Genomic DNA, 21,644 nt, shown 5'->3' on the forward strand with positions numbered 1-21,644 from the left:
AGGTGCAAGGCAAACCTGAAATCTCCAAACACTCTGTGCAACAGTCTTAGGCAAAGGATAATCTTTCTCAGCATGTGGTGAGCACTTCTTGGGCTTTTAGAAGAGATACTACAGTCAGTTGCAAAGATTCCACCTCTTTCTATGTAGTCTTTTAAATGAACCATTAGGCTGAGCACAGTGGCGCATGCCTGTAATCCCAGCACTTGGGAGGCTGAAGCAGGAGGACTGCAAGCTCTAGTCCAGCCTGAAGAACTTAGAGATCTTATCTTAAAATTTTTTAAAAAATTAAAAGGGCTGAGGATATAGCTCAGTGCAAAGGCCCTGGGTTCAATGCCCAGGATCACACTAAACATTAAAAATAAAGCATAAAATGTTCCATTTACTTTTTTTTCTTTTCTGAGATAGGGTCTTACTACTATGTAGCCCAAGCTGGCCCTGAACTTGTTACGTAGCCCAAGCTAGCTTCAAACTCGCCTCTGGCCTCAGCCTCCTAAGTGCTGGGATTACAAGTGTGTACCATCATACTTGGCTCATTTTTTATATCTCATCCAAACTGGGGGGGGGGGGAAACAGCACTAATCTTTGAAAAACTTGTTTTTCATTTTAAGTTTTGATACATGTATATAATTTTCTTTTTGAAGAGTATCAAAAATATACAGTTATGGTACAGAAAACAAGACCACCTAGAAAAAAATCAATGTAACTTTATCATTTCTCCTTCCGATATTTTTGCATAAAAGAAATTAAATATACAATCTTTCATTAGAGTTGCAATATTTACAGAACTCTCAGAAACAAACAATGTAGCACTTACAGCCATTTCCAAATTATCTCTTCTACCTCTATTCTTTATTTTATTCATTTATTTTTGTTTTGTTTTTTTCAGACAGGGTCTTGCCATGTAGCCCAGGTTAGCCTCAAATTTATGGAGAGCCTCTTGCCTCAGCCTCCTAAGTGCAGGGATTATAAGCATGGATAAATTGGTCACTCATGTATAGCTCTATTTGTTTTCTTTAGAAACCACTTTGAAGATCCCAAAGTATAGTACAACAGCCACTGATAATCTTCTACCACTTTTGTATGTAACTCACTATTATTTGTCTATTTGTTTTCCTGAGAAAGTATCTTGTAGATAATATGTAAAACAAAAGCCATTGATAATTTCCTACCACTTTGTCTGTAATTTGGTAAGCCCCCCTATTACTATGTTATCCTTCTTTTACTCTTTAAAATAAAAAAAAATTTTAAAAGAAAGCATGCATACCTCTATTCTTTATTACTAAGTAACAGAGACTCCCAAATTATCCCCTCTACCTTTACTCTTTATTAACAAGTAACAGACTGTGCGTTACATGGAAAGTGAGGGCCTATACTGTTTATCAAATCCCTCCACCAATTTCAAAGAGCTGATTTTAGGTTGAATTTTTCTGCGTATGATCTACTTGAACAAGCACACAGACGTCTTCAGACAGAACTAATTCCTTTTTAAGATATGCTTGGCACATCTTTGGAAGATGAAGAAGAAACCAGTGTTCGGTTTCTTTGGTGTTTTAGAGAAGGAAAAGATCTCAGATTGCTGATCGAACCCTCTCACTTTCCAGGAGAAGAAAGGAGTGACCCGGTGCACAGCAGGATCGGGGATGGCCCGATGTACCTGGGGACGGGTCCCCTCCCCGGGGACACCCAGCACTGAGGCCGGCCGCCCTTCCTACCTCGGCTGTGTCAGTGAGCCCTGCAGCACTAGCGCAGTGTGGGAGATGCACTGCGAGCGGATGTTGCTCAGAAGCTGGCTGACCGCTGGCTGGCTGCACATCTGGAACACAAAGGTGGCATCAGGACAAGAGACAAAACAAGCCAGCGCTTCTCAGAGGTGACAAGGCTCAGAAGAGAACGACAGCTAGAAAACGGCACGTTCTTCCCTTCCTTTAGCAGGATGAGCAAAATGCATCACGGCCATGAGCATGTTGCCTCAGCACAGCCCCCTGCAGTCTACGGGTGCTCGGAACATGGGTCACTACCGTGCACGACTGTGGCGCGTTTCATCAGCAATGGTCGGGGCTAAGTCAACTGCAGCACCCAGCTAACAGGCGGGCAGGAGACGGGGCTCGGAGCAGGCCAGCTTGGCTCTGCTGCCTCCTCGCCTTGACAGGAGGTGCTTCTCTGGGGCAGGGTCTCTGCTGTGTACTTGGACACATCTCCAGGTGCTGGGCACATGACAGGTGCGCCCTCGCGCCTTCCCAGACTGAATAAATGAACGGCCCCCACCGGGGCGGGGGAGCAGCGAACAAACAGGACCCTTTGCTGTTACCTTTGGTGCTTTTTTTTCCTCTATTCCAACTCGGTCAAAACACTCAATGAGGTAGTTCAGCATGTCTGTCTCCTTGCAGGTTTCAATGGTGAAATGGTCACTGTAGGAATCCCAGTTACTCGCTCCGCCACCAGAGGCTCCCAAACTTTGGAGAAGAGAAAAATAAAGATGGTGACGCTCACCCCTTCTTGACGATTCCTTTCCCAGAGCTTGTGTTTCTGCGGCAGAAGGCCCGTTAGAATCCCTGCGCAAGGGACAAAGCACAAACACATGCAGCCCCCTGGGGAGGCAACAGCTTGGTTCCCTGTTCCCAGCCCAGGGACCTCAGTGTGGGGGAATATTTTATAGACCAAGGAGGGGGCCTTAGCTTATTGGGAGCGACAACCTACAAAACCAGAAGGACCAAGTACCACTACCGAAGGCTAAGCAATTGAAGAGACCTCCCAGCTACTCAAACTGTCCTCGAGCAGACAGAGGGAAAAGCCCGACTGAGCGATGGCTACAGCCCAACTCCTTAGGACAGAAGTTCCAGGGGGCTGGGAGGGCCTCGCCCACCCTCCTGACTTCCAGCACAGATCTGCAAAAACATCATCCAGCATTTGGCGAGAGGACCAGGGTTAGGGAAAGGGCCCCGTGAAGAACAAGATACACACACACACACACACACACACACGCACACACACAAACAACAAGACGCAAATGTATTTGCTAGTAACAAAAAAAAGTCCAAACCTTCAAGTGCAGAGGCAAATTAGTACTGAAAGCAATATAAGCAAAAACTCTGCGCTAGGGCCCGGCAGACCCGCTATGCTCACCTGCTACCTGAATTCAGACCCTCCTCCAGCAAGCAGTGGTGAAATAAGGTGAAAGTGCTACAGCAAGGATCAGCATGGGCCAGTGGGAAGGGGCATCATTATTTGTAGTAACTATTCTATTCTCTGGGACAAAAGCCAAATATGGTCGCAAAGGTTAAGGCCAGCCACAGGCAGGTCACGTATGGAATAGGGCATTGAGGTCACACACTGACCTGATGTGGATAAAATATAGAGATTAATGGAGGTGCAGGGAGAATGGGGGACTGGAAGAGAGCAGCAGGTGCCTAGGGTAGTACAAAGATTACCCAGGGAAGAGGATAAAGGGCAGGGAGAGTATTAGGAACTTGAGAAGTACATCCCGGCCCCAGCCAAGGTCAGACAACTAAAGGCCAGTAACTAAAAGGACCAAGAGATATGAGAGAGCAATGACATTCTACAGCTACACAAACGTGTGTGACTAATTCTGAAATATAAACACATAGCTGACCTTAGCATTTGGGGGAAAATGCATAATTGACCTTAGAATGAAACCATGATTTTAAAATACTTCAGTAAAGAAGGTGATGACAATACCAGGTTTTGCTTTTGTTGTTGTTTTAAAATAGCTTCTCCCTTGGCTGGGCATGGTGGCACACGCCTGTGAACCCAGCCCTTGGGAAACAGAACTGCTTCAAGGTCGAGATCATCCTGGGCTTGGTAGTGAGTGCAAAGCCAGAGTGGGCTCCACAGTAGTCTTCCTACGTAGCCCAGGCTGGCCTTGAACTTGCGGTAATCCTCCTGCCCCAGGTGAGTGCCACCATGCCCAGCTCGCCAATGTCAGTTTCAAATCCAAAGCTTTCAGTTCAGAATCCAGCAAATCTGAATTCCTACAACCTGCAGCGAGGCCTGGTGGAAGGAAAGGAAGGAGACGAGGCTCAGCGGCAGTCACGCCTCTACCCGCGGAGCAGGTCACTAAGCTCCCCACAAACCACTTCACTAGAGACATGGCGCAGATGGGCAGGTCAGCATGGGAACCCTAAAAATCAGATTCATTCTCATGTCTTTACAGGACTTTTTGGCTTGGTACATTTTATTCATTAGTGGCAGGGTCTGGTATCTGCTATCATCAGCCTGACAACAAAAACGTGGGCCGTGCAGCAACGCAGGAAGAACTCATGGAAGCACAGACAGGAAACCCCATCAACAAACACAGGCAGCGTGGGGCTCCTCAGAAGCGGAAAGGGAAGGAGGTCTCTGCCTTCGCCCGTGGCAACCTCAGTTTCTAGCTATCTGCGATTCCTCCCCTCCCTGTGTATTCCCAGCACACCCCAAGGAAGAACTCTGCTGACTGACAGAACTCGCCCACCTACAGGGGACTCAGGGCTTCTCCTCGGAGCAGTTCTTACAGGTGACAAGGGAAATAGATCAATTCTCGTGTCTAAAATGAAAAATTTAAACCATGCATTTCATTGACAGTAAGCTCCGTGTTTCCTGCATTTTACATTTCTGAAATGAAAAGCCTCCAACATCGATGTCTGCGGGCCCTGACCGGCTGAGGGTCAGTGTCACGTGGCCCCGGGGGGGGGGGCACACGCGAACACATGAGCACACGCTGGTGTGAGCTTGGCGAACTCAAGACAGCGTGGGCTTCTGCAGCCACACTGAAATTCCAGGCCGGTCTTAGCAGCATACTACCTTCAACTTCAATTTCAATCTTCCCTCTCACTGGAAGTATTTTTTCACTAAAACCTGAGAAGTGACAAGCTAGGCAAGTCTGCCTTCTCGTGTAAGGCCACTTGATGAAAACAGCTCAGAAGACAGAGCAGAATTTGCCAAGCAGACCTGGGCGTGGTGGCACACACCTGTAATCCCAGCACTCAGGAGGCTGAGGCAGGAGGATTGTTGGGAATGTGACACCAGCCTGGGCTAAAAGTGAGTTCAAGACCAGCCTATTGAGACGGTGTCTCAAAAACACAAAAAAAAGAAATTTGCAAAGCAAGAAGCTGGTGGGTCTTGGTGATCATCAACCAGGCACTGGACCAGCCAGCTGACTTCCAAGTAGAGTGGAAAAAAAGGAAACAAAGCCTTAATCCAGTAAGAAATGTAGAGGGCATCGCAGTATCTAGCAATGTGCTCCAAAGGCACCAACGGAAATCATGACACGAGCAGGAAAAATTCCCAGTCTCATCCACGCTGTACACAGGTCCTCCGTCAAAACTCGTTTCTGAGGGTCCTTAGATTCGAAGTGAAATTATGAACTGATACAAAGGGGAAAGTGGCACATAGTATAAGGATATGCTCAAATTTAAACTATCAATCAAATTCTTTCAAGCCAGGGGATATAGCTCAGTGGTATAAGAGCCTGTCTGGTAAGCGCAAGGTCCTGAGTTCGATTCCTGGTACCAAAAATAAATAAATAAATAAATAAAATTCTTTCGCACAGGCTGGGCACAGTGGTATGTACCTGTAGTCTCAGCTACTTGGGAAACTGAGGCAGGAAGGATCACTTGGGTCCAAGGGTTTGAGGCCAGCTTGGGCAAGAGAGTAAGACCCCCCCCAATTCCAAACAAACAAAAATTAAATTTCCTTAGTGTATTTCAAATGGAACTGAGTTTGGGCAGATCCAATATGTGTTTAAATCCCCAGGCATACACTCGTGTTTGCGGAAGGGTTTGGCCACACCTCTACCGCAGGAAATAACCGCATGGTGAAAACAGGGCTGCCGGTGTGGTTCTCAGAAAAGGGCCATGTGCCCTCCCAGAGGGGCACACAGTGTAGGTGCGCACAGGACTCAATACACTTCCAAGATTTAAGAATGTCACAGCCGTGTCATGAATTTTAAAACAACCTTTTGCTGTTGTTGCGGGAAACTGATCTCAGGACGCTGCACTTGCCAGGCAAGTGCTGTACCTCTGCGCTACGTCCCTGGCCCTAAAACAACTTCTTGAGGAATAAAAATGCAAAACTATTCTAATGAGGCGTGGGAGAGAACATGAGCTCTACTGCTACCCTGGCCCCGTGCCCGGTCCTCTCGGAGCCACAGGGCCGGTAACAGAGGCTGAGCATTCGCGCAGCATCAGCTCGTGACGCTCGAGGATTCACCGCCGTGGCTGCACGATCGGCACGTGCTTTTCCTGTCGGCTACAGAGTCCACACCTGAGGCAGGGCTGCGATGTTGGAAACCCAGAAAGAGGCATTAGGAAAAGTCTCACAGCCTGGATACCCTGGTCAGAGCTGGGCCAGGGAGACGGGACCTCTCCCAGCGACAGCTCTCAACAGAGAAGCGGGCACTCTTCCACGCACGGAAAGTGATTCCAGGAAAGATGCTGCTGTGTAATACGATGCGCAGTAGGATTTTATAGACTTGAAACGGGCACCGCCGCCTGTGGGAAGCTTACACGGCAAATGCTGACACCGTTTCAACCTAATTCAAACATCGACCTTCCTGGATTGATGTCCGACCTCGGGGCAACACCTCTGGGCTCTCTGACGGCTCTCTTGCCACTAATTTAATGAAGTGGCCCTGACTCCTGTGCCAGGCCCTATTTATAGCTGGGGTTATTTCTGAATACCGCTAGGCACAAATACCAACTCTGCCCAGGGGAAACTTGGATTTAAGAGCAAAACTGTAACACAGTGAGGCAGAAGGTCAGAGGGAAAGGGCTGTATCTTCCTGTTCAAAGTCACTTAGGAACCCACGTGGTGCTGTCTGCTGTGTTTGCAGGGGTGAACATTTAGCAGCATGCTGGGCCCTTTAACCAAGCAGTGGGGCTGGGGCAGTGAATATGTGCACGTGTGCCCGCACACCCCCCAAGCCTCAGCCCCTGTCCCTATCCTAAATTCCAGAAATCCAGGCAGCTGGACCAAAGGAGACAAGCCTCTCAGGGTACACACTGCTCACATTCTGTAGATCACAAGAATATTCTTTGTCTGTTTTGAGACAGGGTCTCATTGTGCAGTTTAGGCTAGTCTTAAACTCACTATGTAGCCCAAGATGGCCTTGAACTTGTGGAGATCCTCCTGCCTCAGCTTCCTAAGTGCTGAGATTACAGGTGTGCACCACCAAACCGGGTACGGACACTCTTGCAATAGAGAAAGAAGACTCCCTCATTTTAGACCTAACAGGAGGTGAACCTGATGAATGGCTGTGAATCTGAACCTGTTCTCAGGTTTCTCACAAATGATTTTAAGTAGGTTTTCCCCCAAACTGACTGGATGACAACCAGGAGAACCGGCCTATGTTCTGGATCCACTCACCACCCCCGCTGAGCCGATGCTGTCCTGTTTGGGTTCAAATCACATCCCCAAGTCAGGCTCCCAGAAGTTAGTTCCTAAGCACCAACACACATGCAGGTAAGACTCCATTCCTCAGATACCTGGACCCAAACTGGACACAAGAAAAATCATCACCACCACTACCACCTTCATCATCACCATCACCACCATCATCTTCTTCGTTTTCTTCATCGCTACTGTCCCCAGAAAGCGCGAGGAAGAGGAAGGAGAAGGGAGTGTCGTACATGCTACCGCACGGAAACAAAAATGGGCGTCAGGGGACAAAGGTCAAACCAGCAGGGGGAGTATTAGCATCTACTGTCTGTTTTAAAATCAATCGTATGCTAAAAATTTGGCCCACTGCCATGCAGAAAAATAATGCACCAAGATTATAGCAACACACAGTACATTTGAGAGAAGGGGCCTCCGGATTCATGCAACTCTGATATACCACTGCTTTCTACCAGGCTAGAAATACATGTAGCCAAACAACCAGAGCGCCAAGGCAGGAAGAGACCCAGCTGCACTCACCGGGAGGAGAAGACAAGAGGCCTCAGACCTGGGCCCCCGCTCCCGTATGTCAACCCCTCTCGGCCGCAGTGCAAACAGCGAAACAGCAACGCTCCGAGCCCCGACTCTCAAATTCAGCACTGACCACGTTATACCAAACACACGAGGGGTGAGGGGTGACACACAAAATAGACGGCAAACTCGGTTCATTCTTTCTGTTTTGGTACAGGGAGGAGGAAGAGCCCCGGGAAGGAGGGAAGACAGGGATGCGTAGTAGGGCGACCCTTGCCTTCTGGTGTGGTCAGCGCCTGGTAGCAGGGACTCGGGGCACACGCCACCATACTCGTTAGCAACACAGGTTAATGACCCGAAACACCCAAGTGTAGCTGAGGTCAGTGGCACATAGCAGGTCTTCTGAAGCGCGTTAATTGTGCTTTCCCTGCACTGCAAACACACACTCGCAGCTCTCCTGCCGGATAAATACCTAGGAGACATCCGCAGGGAGGAGGGACGTCTGCTGGCGACACTGGGCGAGGCGGGCGGGACAGCTGGGCCCGCACTCGGCGGCCTCAGTCTTGAGGTGCCAGCTGGGGGGCTCCCCACGAGGGCAGGGAGGCTGGGAGAGCTAGAGGGGATGGGCTGCAGGATGGCGCAAGGTGGAGACGGCCCTGGGTGCGTGACAGTGTAGGGCCGGTAGCGCGGGGACAGGGATAGGGACAGGGATGAGGGCTGGCTTCCTGCTGCAGATCCAGAAGCTGCCGCATGAGGGCTGAGGGACAAGCGGGAAGGGGATGCAAAGGACGGACCTGCCACTGGCCCCGAGCCCCAGGGACCAGCGGCGGGGGCCGGGCTAGTGTCATAGAGGCTGCATCAGGTGGGAAACGTAGGAAAGAAGAGAAAAATCGAAGAAAGACTTGAGAGAACTAAAATGGACAACTGCAGGCTTTTAAAGAACAGTACAACAGTACTTCAGGTTTCTGTGAGTTCAAGTACACAAATCAGGTAAGTGGTTAAATAATTTTAATCTAATTGCAACAGCGATCTCGAGGTGACGACAAGCTCCCTTTTCAAAGAATAATGTAGTGTATGGAGCCATCTGCTTCTAACCCTTAACCTACCAATAGCCCAACCATGAAAGCCAAAACCCCAATCTAGAAAGATAATACAGTAACCCTCCAGAGACTAAGCCCGCCCCACCACGCGGCCACACCGTCCGCCCAGGGCCCGGGCAGCCGCGGGAGTAAGTGCACCCTACTCCTCCCAGTGTCTTCCTAGGAGAGGCCCACACTGACCTAGACAAGGAGCCGGCGCCGAAGGAGCCCAAGCCGCAGAACATGGGGCTGCTTCCAGGGTTGGAGCCGGTATTCAGCATGAGATTTCGGTCCAGCGACCGAGCCGCCGCCGCGATGGGCTGGGACGTGGCGGTGAGACTGGCGAACGGGTTTTCGTCTCTAGTCTGGGTAGACATCATGAGCACTTCCATTAAGATCTGGCCAATCAAGTCCTTAAAATCAGAGAACACTGTTGGGAAGGCAGAGTAGAGAACAGGTTACACACGGCGCTTCCGGGACACGGTCCTCGAATAAACCCACGGAGACCCGAGCAGCTCACGGGGGTCCTCGCCCGGCTTCTGGAACAGAGGAAGCACATGCATGGGTAACCTGGTGACACCTGAATACAGTCTGGTGGTTGGTCTGCAGTAGTCTCTCCAATTTGGCAAATGTACCATGGTTATGAAAACGTTAGCCTTCAGGGAAGCTGGCAAAGAGTATACAGGGTCTCCTTGGACTATCTTCGAACCCTTTCTGTGGACCTAAAATTACTCCAAAATTGAAAATTTACTTAAAAAGAAATTGGAGTGAGGTCAATGAGAGTTAATATATAGCGTTGATATTTACCTATAAAAGGAAGTTACTCCTGACGACACAGGTCAGGTTATCATACTACAAACACAACTGGGTTAATATTTCTCAGCCAATACACTTTTTATACATGGTAAAACTATTGAGTCCAAGGTTCAAAAGACTTCATGAAGGGCCTGATGTTCAGTCACTCTCTGGCTTTCTGGAGCAGACTTATAGTCCAGCTTCCTTATTATTCTTCACAGTTTTGAGCAGATTGGTTGCTGGTCTTTACTACATTCTAAATGTCACTCAACAAAAGTCCTGCTCCCTATAAATTTTACATGCCTTTGTTATTAAAAGTTATCATTTATAGGTGTGAGACAGGTTTGAGAATCTTAAGATTTATAGTAAGAACAGCAAGTGAGCCAAGCAGGGTGGTGCACATCTATAATCCCAAAACTCAGGAAGCTGAGGCAGGAGGATTGCCACAAGTTCAAGGCAAGTTTGGACTAGATAGAGAGTTCAAGACCAGCCTGAGCTACACAGTAAGAACCAGTTTCATGAGAAAAAAAAAAAAAAGGCCAGGAATGTAGCTCATCAGCACAAGCACCTGCCTGGCAAATACAAGATCCTGAGTTCGATTCCCAGTACCAAAAAAAAAAAAAAAAAAAAAAAAATCCAGTAACAAATATCCAGGAAGTTCACTGTATTCTAGTGACAGGTGCAGAGCACTCCCACACACCCCCATCTGAGCTGTACTCCAAAAGACCGCTATGAAGAAAAACCACGGAGCTCTAGAAGGCGGTAACTTGCTAAAAGTTTTATTTTCTTTTATGTGAGGCTCAGCATAGCTGACCTCTTACAACACAACCCTGGAAACAGCGAAGTGTCAATATCGCCCATCTTCTAAGCACCCGCATCAAACAGACTTCCACCACTGCCTCCAGACGGCCCGGCAGGCAGGTACAGCAGGTCTCGCCACATGCAGGGGCCCTCTTGGGGTCCCTGGAGACCATGCAGGAAACCCTCTTTCCAAGGGGAGCTCATCCCTCCCGCAGCATCTCCCACCATAGGGAAAAGCTTCAACTCCCAAAACAACCGAGTTCATCAACTGAACTATGTAGTTTTCTTTGGCAGGAGTCACAGCAGAGACTACTTTACCGTACACAGCGTCCTCGACACACAGTACCACTGCAATCAGAAGCAAACAGCAAAGCAAGACAGGGAGCTGGGATGCAGAGAAGCACAAAGCTCGCTCTCGCTCGCAGGGTTCCCAGGAAGTGCTCTGAGGGAAATGCTAGACGCCTACCTTCTTTTGGGTTCTGCTTGAACTGTGCAGAGAGAGAAGAAAGGAAGATGACGTCTCTGTCCCGGTCCTTCCACGAGACACGGAAGATCTTACAGACCAGCTGCAAGGCCTGCTCTTCGGACACTTCAGGGCCCGAGGCAGGCTCCTGGCAGAAGAGGACCCGGGTCAGTCTCTAATGGAAGGCAGGCGGCAGGCATTTCAGTGAAAATGTCCCCCAGACTGAACTCATGCATCAAACAGGATATTCTTCCAGTGCATAAAACCATTCACTGATTAAGAGAGAAGGAAACCTGCTACTATGACTCTGAAGGTCTCCTGAGCTCACAGGGGAGCAGAAAAAAACAGCAATCAGATGAACTGTGAGCCAGGACGCACACAGAGCCTGCTGACTTTCTTGCAGGGGTCCCCAACCCACACCAGTCTGTGGCCTGTTGGGAAAGGGGGCTGCACAGCAGAGGTGAGACGGAAGGAGGGAGGAGGAGAAGGGAGGAGCTTCCTCCACATTTACCAGTTCCCACCTGAACTCCGGCTCCTGTCAGATAGGGGCATCAGATCTCAGAGGGGCACGCCCTACTGTGCACTGCGCATGTGCGGGATCTGGGCTCCCTGCTTCTTTGCATCCTGCCCAAAGCATCAAGCTTCTGGGGACCTGCTCCAAGGGACCAGGTTCACAAATCAGGTCTATCACTTTCCTCATAACTTAATGTTTCTCCTTATGTTCCATCTCATTAGGGTCTTTTTAAAAAAGTGCCTCATTTCTTTGAGCACCAGTGTATATCTTCCTATAATAAATCTCATGCCTCTTAAAAAAAAAAAAATCACGTAAGAACTTCATAAGCACCAAAGAAGTACACAAACTAAAGCACTGCACCATTCGGAGGCTATAGTCCAAAATGTTGCTGAAAGTATTCCTGACAATGTACTCACAGGCAGGGATGCAGTGACCTGTACCATGGCCACCAGAAGAACAAAAACAAGCCCCAAGAGCCCTATATTTAGAACACTGTGCTCAGGAGATAATAAAGACCTCATCATTTCAAATGCTCTTACTTGCTACTGGATTTTACATATTCTGGTTTCAATAAGCATTTCCCTCAGAAAACATCCCAAAATGTGATGATGATCTACTGACTTAAGGGAAAGACCTATAAAAAAACTAATTCCTGTTACAAGCTGAATTTACTGATAAGAATACTCACCCAACCAAGATAACCGAGGAATTTTACCAGATTCAAGGACTGAATTACGCTTCCATTTCAAAGGGCAGTCCAGACTGCCGCTTCTTCAAAAAGAAAATCGTAGCCCGGCGTGGTGGCGCACGCCTGTAATCCTAGCACTTGGGAGGCAGAGGCAGGAAGATCGCTGTGAGTTCGAGACCAGCCTGGGCTACAAAGTGAGCTCAAGGCCAGCCTGAACTGCAGAGCGAGACCCTGTCTCAAAAAGACAAAAAAAAAAAAAAAAAGAAAAAGAAAGAAAGAAAGAAAGAAAATCGGGTCCACACAGATGTGCTGGTGAGGGGTCCCTAAGCAGTCTCTGCAGACAAAGACAGGACCACGGGTGTCTGTGGCCCCGGCACGAAGGCCAAGGGAAGCCGCCTCGCCTACCCACCTTGTCACCAAGGCTCCTCTTCTCTCGTCGGTCGTTCTCGTCAACCTCCATGTTTTCGATTCCCGAGTCCACATCCACCTGGGACATGCTGGGAGGAGAAAAGACAGTGGGGCCCTCCGCCCTCCACGGGACAGCCAGTCACAGCCGCCGAGAGAAGGGCTAGACAGCAGTCAAAACCAGCCGAGAAGGCCAAATGACCCAAGTTCACCTTTTGTTCTTAATTTTTAAGAGCTCCTCGTCTGTGGCGATATCAGAGCCCCTCTCAGATATGTTAGAAATACCTCCCCCAAGGCATCATTACCTTGGGCTCACCTTCAAACAAGGAGTCAGGAGAGCAGTCTTTAGATGTATTATCATTTTAAAATGATTCAAAAAAAAAAAAAAAAGATTGAGTACAAAGCTGGTTAAGTGTGTATTATTTTCCTCCCAGATGGGCTTAGTGGGACAACATCTGTAATCCCAGCACTCAGGAGGCTGAGGCAGGAGGATCGCCGTGAGCCTGGGCTACATAGTGAGTTCAAGGCCAGTCTGAACTACATAATGAATGAGATCTTGTCTCAAAAACAACAACAAAAAATTATTCTCCTCTCACAATAAGTGACTATCCACCACCACTTGTTGAAAAGCCCGTCCTTTTTAAACTGACAGGGAAGTGCCTAAGTCATACATGTGACTGTCCTATCTGCGTGGGGCCTATTTATGGGTGCTCATTCCTGTCCCACTAGATAACCTGGCTGTGGGCAACCACTGCATTACTACAACCTCACAGTGCATCTAGAAATCGCTGGGTCACGCCCGCCTCTTCCACTCCGAGCGCAGACTGGCTCTTCCTGGCCCCGTCCTCTCCATGCGCACCAAAGCATCAGCTTGGCGAGTGTCTGGAAGATTCTGCTGGTGTCCTGCCCTCAGAGATCAGGCGGGGGACAAACAACATCATTATGTGTCTGAGTCCTTATTGCTCTCATGTGCCTACGCTTCCTTCAAGGACTTCCAATGGACTTTTCATTTTCTCCATAGAAATCTTGTACTTCTTTTGTTAAATTTATTCCTACGTATCATAGTTTTTAATGAGCATAGACAGTAATCCCCCCCCCCATTTTTTTTGCAATACTGGCAATCAAACCTAGGGCCTTCGCACGGAGCTACATCCCCAGCCTTACTGACTGACCGATGGATATAACAGTATCTTGCTAAACCCTAAATTACCCAGGCTATGCTCAGAGGGCTGTGATTTCAGGTGTGCACCACCAAACCCAGCTGCTACCTTTTTAACAATGACATTTTCTTAAGTTGTTGTTGGCACATAATCATATAACTGATTTTAAACACACAGCTCTTGTCAGCAATGGCTACCTATCCCTAAGGTGCACTGCATACACAATCGACTTTATCTCCCAAAAGTAACTGTTTGCTTTCTTCCACTCCAATCCTTCCTAGTCTCACTGCACTGGGCAGGGCCCGCACGTTGGACAGAGGCGGAAACAGCAGTCTCCTTCGTCCTAGTTACTAACTTCACGGAGACTGATTCCAACCATGGAATGGGAGCTGCTGGAGTTTGGGGGCTCACGGCCCTGCAGGAAGCCAGAACAAGACGCTATGCTGTCCCCACAACGCGCTCAGGGAGCCTGGAGGTTGGACGCCACAAGGGTCAATTTCTGGCTTGCACCAAGTCTGGTGGGAGGGAAGCACCCGGTGCACCTGTGGTCTCCCACAGCGCAGAGCCAAGTCCCTGGGGCGACAGTGTGAATGAGGAGGGCACCAGCTCGCCTTTGACCGTCACTCCCATTCGCAGTCTGCTGGACACAACCAGGCCCGTGGCCGCTGTCCAGCGCAGGCAGAGGCTGGGAAAGGTCAGGGACTCGCGGGATATCTGGTGATCCATCCCGGTCTCTGCCGCGCTGTGGTTTCTTTCTGCCTTTTATCTTTCTTGGTGCTGAAGATGAAACCCAGGACCTGACGCCCTCTGCACAGCGCTTGCGACATGCTTAGCTCTGCCCTGGAGGCTTCCAGGCACTTCTGTCTCTCATGCGCTAAGACTTTCATCACGGATCAGTACGGGATTTTATCAAACTTGCAGCTGCCAACATTATAAGGGTCTTTTCTTTAAGATACGACATGGTGGGGGACACTTACAGACTTCTTAATGTTAAAGCACTCGGGAGCTCCTGAGCCAAACTCAGGCTGATTACGGTCTATTTATACTACACTATTTTTAAGTAAACTTGTCATTCAAATGTACAGAACCCTGCACTGGAATATGTTTGGCTGAATAAATTGCAGCAAATAAACATACAAATGTAATCAGCACCCAGATCAGGAACTGGAACATTCGCATGCAACCCCAAAACCCCAACTTCCTTTTTAAGCATTTGCACGCAGACCCCAGTATTGACATCTAACCAGCCTGGCTTTCATGTATTTATATATCTGCAGTATTTGATTTGTCAATATTTTAATATATCTACCAATAGTCTGACAGTATGATTAAAATTACTTTTCTTCTTTGATATTAGTCTTGTCTGGCTTTAACATTAAGGTCACATGAGCCTCATAAGTTGAGTTTAAACGTTCTCTATGCTTTTAATTATCTGGGAAAAAAATCTGTAAATTGGAAAAAAAATTTTTAAATACTGATTTACTGTATTTCGTGGCTTTTGATTATTTCGCTTCTCTCTTTCCTGCTGAGTCAATTCTGGGGAGAATGATGCGCTCCCAGAACTAAGATTTACCCCCAAGATTTGAAATTTACATGCAGTATGCACGTTCACATTTTTCACAGGATTCTCTGCTCCAGTAACAGCACTGACTGCTATTCTATGCAGGCATTGTTCTAGGTGTAGCAGACACTGCTGAGCAAAAGAGACAAATAACCCCTGCCTTACAGAGCCTGTATGCTGTGGAGGGGGCGATAATAAACTCTCAGGATAGTCAAAAAAAGCAATGCATGTGAAATACAAACGAGAAATGCTATGGGAAAATGAAACCAAGTGAGTCAGATAAAGGCCATAAACAATGTAAGCCCTCTCCGTTTTAGTGGGAATTTACACAAGTACTCATTTCCTTCTGCTCACTTAAAAAAGAAATCAGGAAAGCAGATCCTCTATCTGAAACTTTCCAAGCTTTAACACTCCAGTGATTAGTAAAACTGTGAGAAAATTTTTAGGGACTGATGTATGTTTGCTCACTTTGTAGTTACAAAATAAAGACACTGGAGAGACTTTAAAAACCCACACATACTATTATTTTATAAAATACTTTTTTTTGCTTTGTTTTGAGACAGGGTCTCACTATGTAGCCCAGGCTGGCCTCAAACCTGAAGGGGATCCTTCTGCCTCAGCCTCCTGAGTGCTGAGATTACAGAGGTGCCACACTGCTTGGTGATTTCATAGAAGATATCTAATACCAAAACATACATAAAGAACATTTCAGAGTAATAAAAGGGTCTTTCAGTGTAAGAATGTGGCTGCAGCTTGGTGCAGACTGGCACAGGTCTCGAGCGGGCATTTCAGAATGCAGGGTAGACACTACAGCCAGTGCATCCTTTCGTTCCTCTTAGGGCGCTGGCTTCCCTTACCTTTTCTCACAGGAGACGCCATCGATATCCATGCTCTGGGAGCGCGACAGGGACTGAGACTGCGTCTCTAGGCTGTTGGAGGGCGAGCTGCTCAGAGAGCTGACGCCCTCACTGCTCTGGCTCCGATGCGCGACTCCTAGACAGAGGGCAGAGTGGTGAAGCCCGGGTCGGTGGCAAAGCTGTGGCAGCAATGCCACTGTTGACACCTGCAAGCCAGGCAGTGCCCGCGGATGACGTCCAAGGCTGCAATCATGTTCAAGTCAAAACAGAGTGAGGAAAAGGCACGATCTGCCGTCCGTGAGGGCAGTGACAGTAACACCGAGGCCTGAAGGCGGCCTCTCCTCAGCTCTTTCCCCAGTTCAAACTCTGTCCCTGATAACCTACAACTGTCTTTGCTACATACCCAAAATGAGGTTCATTAATAGATGTGCGATTAACCATGAAAAGGTGGTGGTGGGGTAGACTCTCTATGGTAGAGGTGGAGGTGGTCACATTCTTTCAACCTTGCTATATGTTTGACATTTTCAAAATAAAATGTTGCGAAGTTCACACAGACTCAACTAAGCAATCTCCTTTAATGGGTTTTAATTTCTGGGTGGAAGATTTGGGGGAAAATAAAAAATCGACACGGTCCTTGCTGTCACAGAGCTTATGGTAAGCTCCAAGAGTTAGCTGTTATGAACTGTGCTGGTATAAACGTGGGTATGCGTGGACCACTGCTGTATGATGTCTTTAACTCTTTGGGGAAGATACGTAGCGCGGGAGAGAACAGCTGGCTTGGGTGAACTTCTAGTTTTAGTTTTCTGAGAAATCTCCGTCGTGATCTCCATAGTGCTTGTACTAGTTTACATTCCCATCAGCAATGCAGAAGGGTCCCCTTTCCCTGCATCCTCGCCAGCATTTGCTACTATTTGGCTTCTTAATGGCTGTTCTAGAAAAGATGGGACTGGGTTCATGCTTTCAGAGGGTACGGTCCATGCTTCTCCTGGGGCTGTGGCGAGCAGAGCACTATGGGGCGAGCTGACGGCACAGTGAACCAGGAAGCAACAGGAGACAGACGACTTAAGAGGCCTAGTACTCCTTCAAGGGCACACCCCCAGGGACCACTTCTTTCCCCTAGGCCTCACCCCATAAAAGTTGCTCCACTTCCCAAGAGTGCCACAGACGGGCATCCACGCCATCAGCACGTGGCCTTTGGGGGGCACCTCAGGTCTGAATCTAAGATGGTCTGAAAAGAACGTGTGCTCCTAAGTGGACTCACTTCCCACATGACAGCCGTCGTGCTCCTTATCTCTGTGCCCAGGGTCTCTCTCCCTAACTCCACGTCCCCCCAGTGTCCACATGTACAGACTGCATTTCACAGTAGGTACTTAGTTAGAATCACCAAGTGCCAGGGGCTTTGGGGACACTTGCTAAATTTATGGTTACAGCACTAAGTGAATACTATTAATGAACTCTGAGACTTAAATTATCGAAATTCTGGTGCCTCAGTTTCTCTATCTGTACAATGATGGAACCGAAGTACAAAAATCTCCACCCCCTTCCAGTTCGATTAAAGTTAAAAATCATGCATTCAGTTATGTTTTCAAAACTATGCTGTTTACAACACAAAACTAAATATTGAGCAAGGCATGGTAGTGCACGCCTGTAATCCCATCACTCAGGAAGCAGGAGGATCGTCCAGGAGTTCAAGACTAGCCTGGACTATAGAGCAAAACCCTGTCTCAAAAAAACGAAACAGAAAACTAAATATTGACCGGGCGTGGCACTCCGGAGGCTGAGGCAGGAAGACTGCAGAGTTCGAGGCCGGCCTGGGCTATACAAGCTCTATTTCCTTGAATTTGTATCTTTTACTTTCTGGCCATTAAGTCTTTTAAATAAATTTGCTTGTATCCCCCAAAAAACACATGGAGTTTTCTGCTAAAATTCACTTGCCTTAAACTCTAATCAGGAGACTGGGGAAGATGACCGGAAATGCTTCCCCACACTCCCAGGTCAGTGTGGCCTGCCTCCTGGACGCTGACTACACCCTCGATTAGACAAAAGAGAAATGGAAAGTGGTTTCTTTTTTTCCCACCCCAAAATTTTCAATCTAGGCGGGGTAACAAGACAAATGCACAGAAAATTCAGGGTGACTTTTGTGGCACAACCTCTATAGGTCACGGGCCTTCTACGAGGAGGACAATGACTGGGCTAGAACAGAGAAGACACTCTCAAAATCAGGACATCAGCTACAGAGGACTCTGAAAGCCTGGGGCTCCAGGCAGAAACGGAGTCCTGGGAGGCAGGTGAGTACAGGCCTCGGCTCTCCAGAGCTGCTGCTCACTAAGAACTAGAGGCAAGTGCTACAGAAACGTCTCTGGCAGGCAGAGTCCTCCCGCACTCTTGCTACACCGGGAAACACCAGCAAGGGCGTGAAGGCAACACTGCACAGACATAGTTCCTGACCCCTGTGCAGCCCCCAGATCCGGGGCTGCAGGAAGGAGGGAGGGAGCGGGGAGAGGACTGTGACTCCCAGCAGGACCCGCCTCTCGCCAGTAACAAGCAGCACTTTGTGCAGACACACGGAGTAATCTGCAGGTTGCCGCAGCTGGGCACTAACGTAACACCCTTGGGCAGCCACAGGGCCCCTTCGGGGCGAGGGAGTGAGTAGCCAGGCTCCCAGAGGATGCACCTGTCCCTCAGGAAAGTAAATGCACGTGTGAAAGCATAGGCGGTCCGCCAGCAGTAGCGGCCTCCACTGCTCGTACCCTTTTCAGGGCCCCGCTGCAGGCCAGGATCTCGGCGCTTTTGCCTGATTCTCTGCCTCTAGTGCCTCTAGCCAGATTTTTTTAGGGGGAGTACAAGGGGTGCTGGGGATCGAACATAGGGCCTTACATATGCTAGCTAGGCAGTTAGTCTACCACTGAGCCACATCCCAGACCCTTTTATTTTATCAATTTCATTTTGAGACAGTCTTGCTCAGTTGCCTAAAGTCGCAATTCTTCTGCCACAGCCTCCTAAGTGGCTTGGACTGTCCCAGCTCTTTTCCTACTCCCACTGCATTACGCACCCAGCCCCCAGCTATCTTCGACCTCATCCATACCTCCCTCTCCCACACTGCGGATCACGCACAGGATGGGGAAGAAAGGACTTGAACAACCATCAGTGACAGAACAAAAGGTTACTATTTCATTGTCACTTACAGCATTCTTAGACACAGACAATTTACTATAAAAGAATGGCTTTGATTTAGTTGAAATTCCTACTAAGCAATAATGATGTTCATTAGGCTCAAACTGAGAGCCGGATGTGGTAGCACATGCCAGCAATCCCAGCACTCTGGGAGGCCGAGGCAGGGTGATCAATCACAAGTTCAAATCTAGCCTGGGTAATTTAGCAACTTAGCAAGATTCAGCCTCAAAAAACGTTAAAGGCCTAAGGAGGTAGCTCAGTGCCTAAAGACTCTGGTTTCAACCTCCAGTGCCTCAATCAGTCAGTCAGTCAGCAGGGGCTCAGAGATGTAGCTCACTCAGTACAAAGGCCCTGAATTCAGTTCCCAGTACAGAACAGGACAGACTCAAGCTACAGAAGGAAAATACGGTGACTGCTGTCCAAGCCCCTTCTTGCCCCAGGACTTCTGCACTGACTTTCCTCCTATTTGTAAACTTGATCCCACCTGGTTTTGCCCCTCCCTTTATTCAGGTCTCTGCTCAAGAGGTCTCCTTCTTGGGCCTCCAGCGACTACCTTTAAAATGCACTGTCATCCCCCAACCCGCCCCTCACCCAAGCAGTCTGCACTCCAACACACTAGCTCTTGTGGTGGCAGTGACTGCCACCTAACAGGTCCAGTGGGCTTCTGATTGTTTGTCTGCTCTCACTAAACTATGAGCCACCTGGCCTAGGACAGAAACTAACACAAGATAATTTAAAGAAATATTAAATGAAGACAGTGTAAATTCATAGTGTTTAGTAAATCACTGATAATAGCTAAAACACAGAACAAAATATAACAAGCAAAGTTAGAGGGATACAGCCAGGTGTGGTGGCACATGCTTGTAATCCCAGCACTCGGGAGGCTGAGGCAGGAGGATCGTTGCAAGCTCAAGACCAGCCTGGGCTACAAAGTGAGCTCAAGGCCAGCCTGAACTGCACAATGAGACCCTGTCTTAAAAAGACTAAAAAAAAAAAAAAAAAAAAAAAAAAAAATTTAAGAGGACTACAAATAACTGTACTAGGATATGGAAGGATTTTCCTACCTTTAAAAGAATCCTGGTGTTTTTTTTTTTTTTTTTTATTAAAAAGGTAGACTTTTGAAAAAATATACAATGTAGCCTGGTGTGGTAGCGCACACCTGTAATCCCAACACTTGGGAGGGTGAGGATCGTTGCAAGTTCGAGGCCAGTCTGGGCTACAAAGTGAGCTCAAGGCCAGCCTGAATGGCACAGCAAGACCATTTCAAAAAGACCAAAAAGTAAAAAAATTAAAAACATAAAAATAAAAATATACAATGATTTATGATAGTCACCATTTTGGACAGCAGATGACTAATGCTTACTTCCCTTGTTCAGATGAAATTTCGCCCCTGTGGTCCCTGTCTCCCCTTTCCCCATGCCCCGCCCGCCCCTGTGGTAAGCGCCAGTCCCTCTACATGTCACTTCCGTGAGTAACTTGTTTAGATCCCACGTGTAAGTGAGAGTGTGCAGAATCTGTCCTTCTGTGCCTGGCTCATTCCACCGAGTGCAACACCCTCCAGGTGCATCTGCCACTGGGCACACAGGTCGCGTCCCTATCCGTTCATCTGGTAACACACTGAGCCTGTTCACACTGGAGCCACATGCGCAGTGCTGACTGCGGGTCCTCTGCCGCACACACCCAGATGTGCAAGTGCTGAACCATGCGGGAATCTGTTTTTAGTTTTCCAAGTGTACTACTCACTTTCTTGCTGGGACAAAATTCCTGACACCCCCAAATTAAAGGAGGAGAGGTTTATTTTGGATCAGTTTTTAAATTAATTAATTATTTATTTATTTATTTATTTTTGGTACCAGGAATCAAACTCATGACCCCACGCTTCCCAGGCAACTGTTTATGCTGCTGAGCTATGTCCCCAGCCCTTGGCTCAGTTTTCAGAGGGTTTAGTCCATGGCTGGCTGGTTCCAAGGTAGAAATAGCACTGCAGAAGGGTGAGGCAGCAGACAGCTGCTCAGCCCATGACTTGAGGAAGCAGAGAGAAGACAGGAGCCAGGAGGCAGACGAATCCTCCAAAACCCTCCAGTGACCCACATCCTCCATCTGGCCCCTCTTCCACGGATGAATCCATCAATGACCATAGCACTCCCATGACCCAGTCACCTTCCCAACACAAGTGACTTGGGGGGCATGCTAGACATCAAGGAACCTCCATGACATCGCTGTTTTCCACAATGGCTGTATTCATCTA

At 48.2% G+C, this 21,644-nt stretch overlaps 1 protein-coding gene across 4 annotated transcripts in view; it reads right to left on the reverse strand.

Moving 5' to 3' along the window:
• Ube4b (ubiquitination factor E4B) overlaps window positions 1–21,644 on the reverse strand; it is a 107,164-nt gene that overhangs the window by 45,928 nt on the left and 39,592 nt on the right. Inside the window, exons 3-10 of one of the 4 annotated variants that reach the window (XM_005404020.2) lie at window positions 16,223–16,358; window positions 12,649–12,736; window positions 11,041–11,185; window positions 9,180–9,408; window positions 8,372–8,752; window positions 7,479–7,625; window positions 2,309–2,453; window positions 1,713–1,813 (exon numbers count right to left, since the gene is read on the reverse strand). In XM_005404020.2, the coding sequence (XP_005404077.1) occupies window positions 1,713–1,813; window positions 2,309–2,453; window positions 7,479–7,625; window positions 8,372–8,752; window positions 9,180–9,408; window positions 11,041–11,185; window positions 12,649–12,736; window positions 16,223–16,358 (1,372 nt within the window). Of the gene's footprint in view, window positions 1–1,712; window positions 1,814–2,308; window positions 2,454–7,478; window positions 7,626–8,371; window positions 8,753–9,179; window positions 9,409–11,040; window positions 11,213–12,648; window positions 12,737–16,222; window positions 16,359–21,644 lie in introns of all 4 variants that reach the window. The other 3 variants (XM_013504256.1, XM_005404021.2, XM_013504257.1) reach the window with 3 other exon arrangements.

This window comes from Chinchilla lanigera, unplaced genomic scaffold (genome assembly GCF_000276665.1).
Source record: "Chinchilla lanigera isolate Chin_1 unplaced genomic scaffold, ChiLan1.0 scaffold00085, whole genome shotgun sequence".
In the NCBI taxonomy this organism is placed as follows: Eukaryota; Metazoa; Chordata; class Mammalia; order Rodentia; family Chinchillidae; genus Chinchilla; species Chinchilla lanigera.